Raw genomic sequence first — 13,322 nt, 5'->3', positions numbered from 1 at the left:
TGGTGCTGTGGGTTTTTTTTTTTTCACCACATCTGCTTTTGAATCAGTTGTTTATTCTCGCTCATCATCGTAGTTCTCAGCCGGGCATGGCTGACCAATGCACATGGTATTTTTGCAAACGCTCACCTCAGCTCATTGTGTTATTGCTCATAACCACTTTTCCGTTCAGCTAAGTCACTGAGCAGTGTGTGAGATCTCTCACACTCAGGCTGAACATACTTTTTTTTTTTCTGGCCATCTCCGAGCTGATTGATGGGATTACACTGCATTCTGTCTCATAACTCAGTGTAATATCAGGCACAGATTCTGCTGGGATTAAGAGGTAGCTGTCTGACCTGAACGGCACAGTGTAGTCTGTGTGCTAATCTCTGTGTGGGCCCTCCACATCCTTTCTGAGTAATATATGAGACAAGGCGCTGCAACTTTTAGAAAGACTGGGGGAGATGAAAGAGCCGTGTCTGTTTGAAGTGTGTGGGTGATGGCTTTGTGTCCTCATGAGACTGATTCTCTTCTTGTGTGTATCTGTGTGACTTTACAGCCCTGAAGAGCCCTGCGGCGTTTCACGAACAGATCCGTAGCCTTGAGAGAGCCAGGGTAAGAGCAGGGCACCGAGCCCCAGTCCTCCTCCATTTTCCTCAGCCATCTGGGGTCTCTGATCCTCCATGAAACCTCTTCAGGGGTTCCCCAGCTCTCAGTAATGGGACACATGTGAAACCTTTCAGTTGATTTGGTAGCTTAAGCCTTCTGTAAATGTGTTTGTTATTTGCAAAGCACAGAGGAGATTATTATAATGGTTACTTTGTGATCCCTGAATTACAGAGGGGTTTCGTTTTCTGAAACTCTGTATCCTTTCTTTCTGTAGACTGAAAATTTCCTAAAGCACAAAATACGCAGCCGCCCAGAAAGGGCCGAGTTGGTCCGCATGCACATTTTACAAGGTAATCCTCCATTCATGAGACATGTAATGGCTGCTAATCTGCATGCTGGGAATGTTTTGTTGAATCTATTATTTTCTAAACAAAGCGGTAGCTTGTTAGTAGAGCCAGGCATCAATACAATTAATTCAATTCTGAATCCATTACTATTGATTCAGTTTGATTTTAGCCATTTCTGATGCATTTGGGTATATTTCATTTATATGTCCATTACAAGTTATGAATACGTTATGATTTTACTCTAATGCTGATATATATATATATATATATAATATATATATATATATATATATATGAAGAACAGTAACACATCTTTTTGAAATATTCATTAAAAGAATCAGTTTATAATTGTCTTTTGTTTCAGGTCTCTGGTTAGCAGTGGCTACACTGGCTGCGTTTGTGAATAGTGAATATTGAATAGTGAATGTTTTTGATTCACTAAAAGGAACTGCAAAATGTTTCTTGCCATTATTTTGTGGATTCAACAGCAGTGGCATACATTCAGTAGTTGTGAGAGTGCTGAAACTGATACAGGGAGCCTAACTTTATGAGAATTATGAAAATATTAATTTCCCTAAACTATGCAGATAAGTTTGTTCAGCATAAAGCTGTGAGAAAGCAGCCTAATTTCATGAAAGCAAGAAGAATTTATGTTCAAAAGGGTCAGCCAGGTTCAGTACGTGTCTTGTTTACTGCTGTGATTGAGTTGACCGTTGTGTGATTGTTGTGGTGTTTGAGGACAAGTGTGGGTTTGAGTGATTGTTGCACTGATTGTCATTGGTTTTTGGTGGTTTGGCAGAGACTGTGGCGGAGCCTTCTCTGCAGGCCACCCAGCTGAAACTGAAGAGAGCTCGATTGGCTGATGACTTAAATGAAAAGATCTCTCAACGCCCCGGCCCCATGGAGCTGGTGGAGAAGAACATCCTACCTGTGGACTCCAGCGTCAAGGAGGCCATCATTGGTGAAAATGCACACTATGATTAAGGAATTAAATTGGGGGTAAAATTGCATGTTTATGAATTATGCTACATTTTCCTTTGTGTTCATCGGGTAGATGGTCAGATGCAGTACCCCAGAACTCTAGAGGAACAAGCAGATGAGGACAGTGGAGATGCGTTTTCACCCGAGCAGCCAGGAAGTCAGGAGTCCCAGGGTTCTGCAGCCTCACCTGGGGAGGTCCGGACCATAGAGGGGTCTTCACCAGTGCCCAATAACTTTTTACAGGTAGTTCTCTCTCCCTTCTTTTGACTTCAGGGATCGAACACTGGGAGCTCATGATGCAAAAATACAGAATTTGGTGATTCAAGGTTTGCAGTATACTGAGATTCATTATTTGTTTTTTTCACAGCACTTTCCTGCAGTCGCCACCACTTCGACAAATTTCTTCAAGCCTTTTTCCAGCAATGAGCAATCATTTAGCCCTCCAGCATCCGTGCCACAGCTAGTCACCGTGGCCCATGTGAAGTCTGGGCCCACCCTAGTAAAGGTCAGTAAAGAACTGTGGCTTTTATAGTAAGGGAAAAACAACAAAAAATTATTAAACCCCCTTGATCAGTGGATCTCAGCCTTTTTTTACTTGTTTAACGCTTGTTTTGCCTGGTTTTAAAGTATTTTAAGTCATCTTGAGGCCCCATTTGGCAGTTTGTTGAGGATCCCTAGTGGACCCTGGCCACATGGTTGAGAACCACTGATTTAGATGTAATGCATAATGGGAAATCTCTGTTTAATCTACAGCAGAGTCAGCCTAAGCTACCTGGGGACAAGAGCCGTAGCAAGAAGAGCAAGGAGGCCAAGCCACGTGTGAAAAAGTTGAAATATCATCAGTACATTCCCCCAGACCAGAAACAAGAACCCGACCAAGCCCCGATGGACTCTTCATATGCTCGATTACTACAACAACAGCAGCTATTTTTGCAGCTACAGATCCTGAGCCAACAGCAACAGCAGCACTACAACTACCAGACCATCCTTCCTGCACCTCTCAAGTAAGCAAAGAAATCCAGTTCTATGTGTCTGTAATCTGTGTATCAGGCTCTGTTGTGTTCGCTATGTACTGCTTTGCCAATTGGTGAATCTGAACCATTTGGCAAAGGTCATATTTTGCTTTTGAAGCTAGCCAGGATGTGTTTTGTTAACCATTAGTATAATGACTGCACTAGAATGGTTTTAGGTGGAAAATGTCTAAAAACATTTTTGTTGCTGGTGGCACTCAGGACCATTACCTGTTTTCCAATAACAAATCCTGTTTAGTGATTTACATTAATGGTAGGAAGTCGATGAGGTTATTCCTCTGCTTCCTTTTCCATCTCTTGTGCAAGATTTATTTTAACTGTCATTGTTTTCTGCTGCTGCTTTGTTCAGTGGTGTTTATTTTTTTGAGAGCTAAGGTCAAAGAAACAAATTGTTTCTGCTGTGATGTTAAGTGTTGTTCCTCCCCTCTTTTCCCTTCTGCTTCCCTCCTCGCCAGGCCTGTGATAGATGGCAAAAACAGCAGTGCCACAGTCGCTATTAACAGCACCAGCAGCCTTCCTGCCTCAATCGTGTTGTCTCTGCCCACAGCAACACCTGTGCGGCCCAATAGCACCCTTTCCAACCGCAAGGCTGGCACGCTACCAGCCAACCTGGAGGAGATGAAGGTACCGAGAGATTCTAATTATACACAAAAAATATCATCAATAATAAAAACACTACTGTTAAAAAAGTTTGAGGTTGGTACATTTTGAAAAGAAGTATCTTATGCTCATCAAGGCTGGATTTATTTAATAAAAAATGCAGCACAACAGGAATAATGCGAAATATTACTACAATTTAAAATAATTGTTTTCTATTTTAATATATTTAAAAATTTCATTTCATATTAGAATGATTTCTAAAGGATCATGTGACACTGAATACTGGAGTAATGGCTGCTAATTTTTTTTTTGCATTTTCAGCATCTATTACTCCAGTCTTCTGTGATTTGATCCTCAAGAAACATTTATTATTTATTATCAATGTTGAAAACAGTTGTGCTTTTTTTTTAATATATTTGTGGAAACTGTGATTTAGTTTTATCAGGATTTTGATGAATGCAATGTTTAACAGACCAGCATTTATTTGAAATTATAAATAAAATTATAGATTTCTTCACTGTTAGTTTTGATACATTGAATATACCCTGCTGAATAAGAAGCTTACTAGCCCCAAACATTTGAACGTTAGTGAATAGTAACTAAAAGTACAATAAATATTTAATAATAATAATAAATAAAAATTAAAAAGCTAATATGACTTTTCCATTATGCAAAATTTTATTCAGTTGGTTTGTCTTTGTGTAAATATGCATCTTATTTATTAAGTGTGGTGGAATTCTAATTATTTTGAACAGTTTAAATGGTGATATATTTGGTAATCCAAAAATTACTTTATTTTCTGTATTGAGCTAATATTTTTAGAGCTAATAACTGATGTATTAATAATGGGTGTATTTTGGTAGGTGGCTGAGCTGAAACTGGAATTAAAGTTACGTGGTCTTCCAGTGTCGGGAACGAAAACCGACCTTATTGAACGACTTAAGCCTTTCCAAGAACACCCTGTCACTACTTCACCCAACAACTGCAAAAGACCTAACACACAGCCCTGCAGCACACCTATGGAGGTGTCCAGCACCACTACAAGCCTCTCCCCCATCCAGCAGCCCCTTGAAAATATGAGCTCCACTCCGCCTGTGTCTCCTGTTTCTTCAGAGCTTCATCGCAGAGAAGACACATCCATGCAGGGACAGGCAGAGGCCCAAAACCACAGTTTAGTAAAGGCAGCTCCTGTTCCTGAAGAGCAGGACCGGAGACTACACGAAAAGGAGCGACAGATCAAGGAACTGCTGCGTAAACTGGAGCAGGAGCAGAAGCTGGTGGAGAAACTGAAGATGCAGCTAGAGGTGGAGAAAAGGAGTGGACAAGTCATTCCACCTGCAACAAATGTTTCCAGTCCAACCACCATGTTGGCATCTGTCAAAACAGAAAACACTGTCCCTCCCAACTGTACACGAGGTTCACACACTACACCAACTCTGGTGAAGCTCGAGGAAGCCCACCCCAGCCAGGTGACAGCTACCCCTCTCCGTCAGTTCATTATCAGCCACCAAGGGGTGCCACAGGTCATAGGGCAGCCCCAGACTCTGCTAACCACTCCGCATGGGGGCACTCAGATCCTTCTTCCAATGCCCCTGGCGAATAATACCACTACCATCCAGCTGCCCAACACTAATGTCAAACTACAGGTAACAAAATACATACAGACTGCTTTCCATATGTTATATACTTTATAAACTTATGTCAATACTAAATATAATTTCCATGTCTTTTTTTGTAGCCAGTCTTGCAGGCTGTTTCTCCACCAGGCACAGGTCTAATTCAGACCCCCCAGCAACAGCCCACCAAAGCAGAGAGTCCTACATCACAACAGATGCTCAGTCACAACCACTTAATTCAGGTCAGTCTCATGATTGAATGTAAAAATGTAACAAATATAAGATAATTATTATTATTATCTAATATTATTTATTTTTTCTATTATATAATTTGTAAATTGAAAGTGTATCACAGTTTCCACAAAAAATATTAAGCATCACAACTTTTCCAGTTAGAAGAATAAATTACATTTTAAAATATATTTAAAAATAATAAGCAGTTATTTAAATAATTTCACAAATTATATTCCTGTTTTACTGCATGCAGGTGAGCATAAGAGACTTTCAAAATATAAAAAATAATACAGACCCCAAACATTTAAACGGTAGTGTATGTGTAATTTTTATAATTTATTTTATTAACTTACTTTACTTTTTTATATTATATTATATTATATTATATTATACTATATTATATTGGTAACACTTTACAATAAGGTTCATCCTTAGTTAACATGAACTAAGAATGAACAATACTTCTACTGCATGTATTAATCTTAGTTAATATTAATTTCAACATTTACTAATACGTTATTAAAATCAAAGGTTGTATTTGTTAATGTTAGTTGATGCACTGTGAACTAACATGAACAAACAATGAACAGCTGTATTTTAATAAATACTGTAACAAATGTATTGATCATTGTTAGTTTATGTTAGTTAATACATTAACTAATGTTAACCAATGAACCTTATTGTAAAGGGTTACCATTATATTATATTATATATTGTTAATTCATAGCGTCATATGAACATAATTTTATGTGGTTGAATCTCAGTATAATTGAGCTGATATATCTACAAAATGTCCAACCACTTACCGGACAAAAAAGTAGCAGACACTGTTGTCAGTGATGTTGATCTCAAAATTACCAAATGACAGCCAATTAATCATCCTGGCTAATATATCACAACTTTTATCCACACTACAGAGTTTGTTTTTTAACAGAGTATTGAATGACTGTGGAACCTGAGTGAGAACAGGATCAGTGCCAGCAGGAGCAATCAGAACAAGTGAACATTATCTGTGAGCTCTGGGATCATCAAGTTTTTGTCTGTCCAGCAGAGTCATTCATCAGCAAGATGGATGGGAGTCACTGCTCTCATTTCTTTCTAGGCTTTCACTCTACTGTAATTGGCCTGTCCTGGCAACAGTGCACCATGCTAAGGTTTCCCAGCTAGATGCCCATTCCTTTGGCATAGTGAATGAACCTGGCCTGATTCCTGGATGACCAGAGTAACTAGAGCTCATTGGTTGTGATGAGCTGATAACATTTTTATTGACAGCTGTGCAGTACGGACACATGCCAACATGACCTGAGGTGGCTTGTTCTTGTACGGACCAGCCTCTGATTAAGGGCGGACAGAAGATTATAACATAAACCAGGCATATGCTCTCTATGATGCTAGTGGGTGTTTCTGAATGCTCATGGCCTATTGGTTTACTCTTCACACAGACTCTGCCTGTGAGCACCGCCGAGAGGTCAGGTTTCCAGCACGGTACCAGTGAGAACCCAGCAGGCCTGGAGATACCTCAGTGCTTCCTCAGCAGCTCCCCAGAGAACAGGATCTCGCCTCAGACGTCCCCCACCCCATCAGCCCTTATCAATGGGCCACTAAGCAAGGTAGCACATCCTGCTCTTATTGAGATGTTTAGTCTGTTGCTGTTCTGCTCTGCCTTAAATGTTCATTCACTTTTTTTTAGTCCCAGACCTACATCCAGCAGTCCCTAGTTTTCAACCAGACGCCCAAGAACAGAGAGCCGCCCCGCTATGAGGAGGCCGTCAAACAGACCCGCAGCCTACAGAATCACGCTGTCTCAGAGGTGATGTTTTCTACACATCTTAGCATTCTCGTACACATACTGTGTTGATTGCTTGGTTGTTTCAGCAGGCAATCTTATACCTCAGCCAATGATTAACTGTATTATTTTCTCAAATTCTCATGCAAATGTCTGATCCTCTGTTTTTCATACATGGTTTGGGGATGGTGACACTTTCAAGCTCCAAAACATAGAAAAAAAGCACAGTAGTCCATGTGACTCATGCGCAAAAGGGTCAGGTCATCTCAAGGGGTTCTAATGGAGGTTGCTTGACCATTTTTAACCCTTTCATTCGGAAATGTAAAATATTCTAGCATGAGTATTTTAAGATGATTATTGTCACATTACTTTTAAGGCTGGTAATCTTTATGCACCTCACAATCTGATTCAGAATCAAGATCCGATTCTGAAACAATTGTTGTTTAATTTGAATTTGACTTTGAATATCAACTTTATGATTTTTATTGCATTACTTATATAATTACAAGTACTTTTTAAAATAACTACAAATTAATAATAGATCAAAACAATTGAATGTCAATAATTATTTCAAAGGGGAACAAAGAAACACATTACAAGCAATAAACAAAAAGTTCTTTCAGTATCAAATATTGTTTTTAAGTATCTGAAAGTTTTCCAGATGAGGGCAATGAAGGATTTTCCCAGCAATATTGGCGTTTAATTTTAATGCACAGATCTGTTTTAAAATATCAGTTTTGTCCTGTCTTTAAGACATGACTAAAGTTTTGACACATCGCAGCTACAATAGCTTTGTATGACTTTTTTATTCAAATTTTATTCAAAATATTCACACGCTTGTTGACTAGATTATGAAATATCTGATATTACGATTCTCAAATATTTGTAAATAAATGTCTTTTTTCTTTTAAACACATTTATAATGATCATTTTAGTTGATCAGCACCGTCATGTTAATTTACACTTCAACGCACTGTGTAGAATCAAGAGTCTGTCGGATTTACAACAGGTAAATTCGCCCACTCCTCCCAAAAGACATGAAATGAATTGGCCTTCACAATAATATTCTGACAAAACACAACATCAAATAACGTTTGCAAGGTTTTTTCCCCCCAATTATTTGCTGTAGAATTTCTGCTTCCATAGACATCAATGTGTACTTTCTTTTCTTTTTTTTTTGCTAGTACTTGTATGTATTCAAATGTCTGAAACCTAAAATAAACATTATGTGGTTGAAAATATTGAACGGTGACATATGCCAAGCGCTAGGTGAGTCTCTCTCTGGCTCAACACCAGTCAAAGTGTGAAAGTAGGTTTGAATTTAGCAGTTCTAATCACACTGTCTTGCGCTCCAGGGACCAGGGAATGGAAAAGTGCAGTATGTAGTGTAGTAGTGTAGTCTACCTAAGCTCTCATTTCTCTCATTTTCTGTTACTTGGAAGAAAGGAAATAATACGTGGTCAGAATGAAACGAAGATGAGTTAAGGTCTTGTTTAACCATTTATATTATATAGGAGGACAGGAATAAATTACAGAAGATAAAGAGATAAATGAACCAATATGTATGAAAATATTTCAAAGCATAAGGATCTGACATTAATATTATTTGAGTTCAGTTTTATTTTCATATTTAGTTTTTTCTTGTGTACTATCGTATTATTGTATGACGTTATGGTTTCTGTAAAGAATTCTGTTAATGCTGGTAAGGGTAATACTTTTTATTTAATGAGAACTGTCCCTTTAAGACTCTTTGTTTGCATTTAACCAGAGGCACTACTGTACTTGTCCATTGTTTACTGCTGTAATTTAGTTAATCATTTGTTTGCCCTTTCTTCCGTGCTGTCCTTGAATTGGAAAGTCATATTATTATTTTTGTCGGTCCACAGATTCCCACAGCGACAAGTCAACAGATGGATGATCTCTTTGACATTTTAATAGAAAGTGGAGGTGAGTTTGTCATATTGTTGCAGACTACTTCCATTTCTCCACAACTCTCACTATAAATCCAGATTCAGATTTTTTTGGGCAGCCACATTTCCCAGAAGCCCCCTTTTCAGCGCCGTAACAGCCTGACGTCTCCAAGATTCAGGGCCAAATAGACTACCATTAAAAAGTTTGAATAATATTTTTTTGGGAAGAAATTCATATTGTTATTCAGGATAATCAAAAGGATGCATCAAAGTGACATTAAAGGATGCATTAAAAGTCTCATTAAAGATATTTGTAAGGTTCAAAAGATTTTTATTCTAAAAAATGCTGTTTTTTTTTTTAACTTTCCATTCATCAAAGAATCCTGGAAAAAATGGATCACAGTTTCCACAAAAATATTATTCAGCACAACTGTTTTCAACATTGATAATTAATCTTGAGCACCAAATCATTTTAAAGGATCATGTGTCACTGAAGACTGAAGTAATGGCTGCTTAAAAATTCAGCTTTGCCATCACTGCCAAAAAACTATATTAAAATAGAAAACAGATATTTTAAACTATAGGTATTTTAAAGAACTACCGTTTTCTTGTATTTTTGGTCAAGAGACTTTTAAACGGTAGTGTATGTGTAATTTTTATATTGTATTTTATTAACTTACTTTACTTTTTTAGATGATATTATATTATACTATATTATATTGGTAACACTTTACAATAAGGTTCATCCTTAGTTAACATGAACTAAGAATGAACAAGACTTCTACTGCATTTATTCATCTTGGTTAATATTCATTTCAACATTTACTAATACGTTATTAAAATCAAAGTTTGTATTTGTTAACATTAATGCACTGTGAACTAACATGAACAAACAATGAAGAGCTGTATTTTTATTAACAAACATTAACAAAAAAAAATTGCTCATTGTTAGTTCTTGTTAGTTAATACATTAAATAATGTTAAATAATGAACCTTATTGTAAAGTGTTACCAAAACGTTTTGAAATCTTACTGAACTTAAACTTTTGAATGGTTTGATGGAGATTATCTATTAAACATATTTGTAAAAAAAAAAATATATATATATATATATATATATATATATATATATATATATATATACAGGGTGGGCCATTTATATGGATACACCGTAATAACATGGGAATGGTTGGTGATATTAAAGTGCTGTTTGTGGCACATTAGTATATGTGAGGGGGCAAACTCCTCAAGATGGGTGGTGACCATCACATATACTAATGTGCCACAAACAGCACTTTAATATCACCAACCATTCCCATGTTATTACGGTGTATCCATATAAATGGCCCACCCTGTATATTAAAATGTCAACATTCTTGTTCCACCCCATTTTGTTTTCTGCAGAGATTACTCCCTTTAGTCAACAGGACCCATCTGTGCCTAAGATGATGCCCGTCACGGCCAACATCACCACCCTGCCTATCAACACCGCCCTGTCCCGACCGCCCGCCCAGGTGCAGATGGCACCCCCTCCGGCGCTCATGGTGGAACCCCTGCCCAGCCTCGCCTCCCTGGACTCCGACAACCAGTTGGAGGCTTTGCTGGAGGGCACGCTGGTTGGGGACACAGAGCCGGAGCAGAGGACTTTGGGCCTGTTAGAGGAGCTGCAAAACCAGATGCTGGAGCAGCCAAACTCCCCAATGGACACTTGTGAGCTGGGTTTCACCGACCCGCCTCCGCCTTCCTCCTCCGCCCTGTCCTTTAGTCTCCAAGACACCTGCCTGGACAACATGGAGTGGCTGGACATCACTATGCCCGGGTCCATAGGTGGACTCAACCCACTGGGCATCACCTCTGAATTCCTGGACACTCATGATCTGCAGTTGCACTGGGACTGAGAGGAATCGCTTCAAACACGATTATGCTTTCACTCGCACAACAAGCCGTTTGTCTTTGGGGCGTACAGTAGGGGAAGTAGGGATCATCTTTGTGGCAGTGGTTCACATCTGGCAGCTTCATGTGACTAGACTACAGCTCAGCTGTACACTTCACTTATGCTGGTTCTATGTTCACCATCTGTTCTTGTTCACATTAACGCTCTTGTTTGATCAGAATAGACACAAGAGCCTTGTGGGTAATGCTGGCTAGGTCCTGAATGTGCTCTCTTTGCTGTGCCATACTGAGAGGGAGCTGCTTTCAGGCAGATTGAATTCTGCTGTACTGCTAATTTGTTTAGATTTTTATTCATGTGCCATTGACATCAGATTGGTTGCGGTCAGTCTATAAATATGGCTAGTTATAAGGAAGGGAAGGCAGTGGATTCCAGACACAGTAGACTTTGCTTTGTTTGCACAAAATTGAAAATGACCTTGATCAACAATGCCATTATTATTATTAACAATGCCCCTTTTTCAGCGCTGACTGCAAGATTTGGTGGCAGATATACACTACCGTTCAAAAAAAAAGAAGAAAAAAAAGATTCAGCAAGGGTGCATTAAATTGATCAAAAGTGACAAAGACATTTATAATATTGCAAAAAAAAATGCTGTTCTTTTGAACTTTCTATTCATAAAAGAATCCTGAAAAAAATATATTTATATATCACAATTTCCACAAAAATATTAAGCAGGATAACTGTTTTCAACATTGATGTTAATAAGTTATTATGCATCAAGTCACCATATTAGAATCATATCTGAAGTATGTGACACTGAAGACTGGAGTAATCACTGCTGAAAATTCAGCTAATTTTTTTTAAATTACATTTTAAACTATATTACTAGAACTATAAACTATATTGACCTGAAAAAAATCACAATATTACTTTTTTTACTGTATTTTTGATCAAATAAATGTAGCCTTGTAGACTTATTTTAAAACATCAAAAATGACCCTAAATGTTTGAACGGTTTTAGATTTTCCCAATCTTTTTGGGATTTAATTTGAAAGACAATCACATTGTTTGAAGGATGATTGACTGCAGACCAGATAAATCGATTCATGATTTATGTAGCTGGAATTGCAGATTTTCCTTAAGCATGAATGGCCAATCTTGGATGAGTTTGCAAAGAGCATTTGGCTTGAAATGGATTGAGATTCATTTCTTCAGTCCTAGACACATGAAAACTTATTTTGAAGACTTAATTTGTCACGGATCAGCTCTCGATTTCAGCCAAAAGAAACAAAAAACAACGTCCGATTTTGATTAACAGACGATAAGTTATAAACTGTTGTGAGACAGTCTGAAATCAATCAAATTTTATGTAAATAATCTATGTGTGTATGTGAATTGTGAATTGTGAAGTTTGTCTGTGTGTGATTGTTCGTCACTTCAGTGGAATGTGTGTGCGTGTTGAACTCAATTGATTTTAGGTGCATCATACTGTAAGGAAGTTCCTGGTTTTTCCCACACTTTCTCAGTTCGGTTCGCACAGTGGTCACTATATTTTGCGTTATTTGCTTATTCTTGATGCCATCGAACAAAGTTAGAGGCTGCTTTTAGAAATGTAAATTAAGCCAACAGAAGTGACAACTGACACTACATACAATAATCTCACTATTTGTTGTGTATGAACATACTGTTTATTCCTGTTTAAACCCCTCTCTGGGGTTGTTTCACAAGCAAACCGGACAGTTTAAGACTGCATGTTAAATGTCACTGGCAGCTTAATAATTCGTTTGTTGAGGGAGTCTGAGAACGATCCGGATTTGTTCTGAAGTTTTTAGCAGGTTTTGCTTTGTCAGGTTCTTGTAGTAAATATCTGTGTGGGTGCATGTGTTTGTATGCTGGAGTGTCTCTGTCTGTTTTACTGCTTGTTATCCTGTTCAAAAAATAAGACCATCCAAATGAAATATGTGTAAACGAACAACATTATGTATATATGCAAATATCTTGGCAGCATGTGAATAATCAAATTGATTTGATATATTTCAGAGAAACTTCCTCTTGTTTTTCTTCTGTTTAGCCCTTTCTGATTGTATCTATGCTTTCCTTTGCAAAAATCGTTTTATTCATATGTATATATCCTGCTCTGACGTGACTCCTTTCCGTTCAGCGAGGCAATACGTGTCCACTGGCTTTGAACTCGCCTCTCTCAGATCCAAAGGGGGTTTCAGTTATACGTGTTATTTGTATATAAGCACTTTCCTGCCGCAGTGATGAACTGCTCATCACAGTGGAGCTTTTAGAAAAGAAAAAAGCTTCAGTTGTACGCGTTGTCTGCTCAGAAG

At 38.0% G+C, this 13,322-nt stretch overlaps 1 protein-coding gene across 1 annotated transcript in view; it reads left to right on the top strand.

Annotated features, from left to right (window-relative positions):
- Positions 1–11,654, top strand: part of mrtfba (myocardin related transcription factor Ba) — a 32,074-nt gene extending 20,420 nt beyond the window's left edge. The window contains exons 4-16 of the mRNA XM_084433459.1: positions 539–594; positions 863–938; positions 1,735–1,896; positions 1,990–2,159; positions 2,284–2,421; positions 2,670–2,920; positions 3,403–3,571; positions 4,411–5,193; positions 5,286–5,405; positions 6,840–7,007; positions 7,088–7,207; positions 9,070–9,130; positions 10,497–11,654. Coding sequence (XP_084289585.1) covers positions 539–594; positions 863–938; positions 1,735–1,896; positions 1,990–2,159; positions 2,284–2,421; positions 2,670–2,920; positions 3,403–3,571; positions 4,411–5,193; positions 5,286–5,405; positions 6,840–7,007; positions 7,088–7,207; positions 9,070–9,130; positions 10,497–10,990 — 2,768 coding nt within the window. The 3' untranslated portion in view covers positions 10,991–11,654. The remainder of the gene's footprint in view (positions 1–538; positions 595–862; positions 939–1,734; positions 1,897–1,989; positions 2,160–2,283; positions 2,422–2,669; positions 2,921–3,402; positions 3,572–4,410; positions 5,194–5,285; positions 5,406–6,839; positions 7,008–7,087; positions 7,208–9,069; positions 9,131–10,496) is intronic.
- Positions 11,655–13,322: the final 1,668 nt, after the last annotated feature.

Source organism: Rutilus rutilus, assembly GCF_951802725.1.
Source record: "Rutilus rutilus genome assembly, chromosome: 16".
NCBI lineage: Eukaryota > Metazoa > Chordata > Actinopteri > Cypriniformes > Leuciscidae > Rutilus > Rutilus rutilus.
The sequence above is the reverse complement of the archived record's forward strand: the minus strand, read 5'-3'. Positions and strand labels throughout refer to the sequence as shown.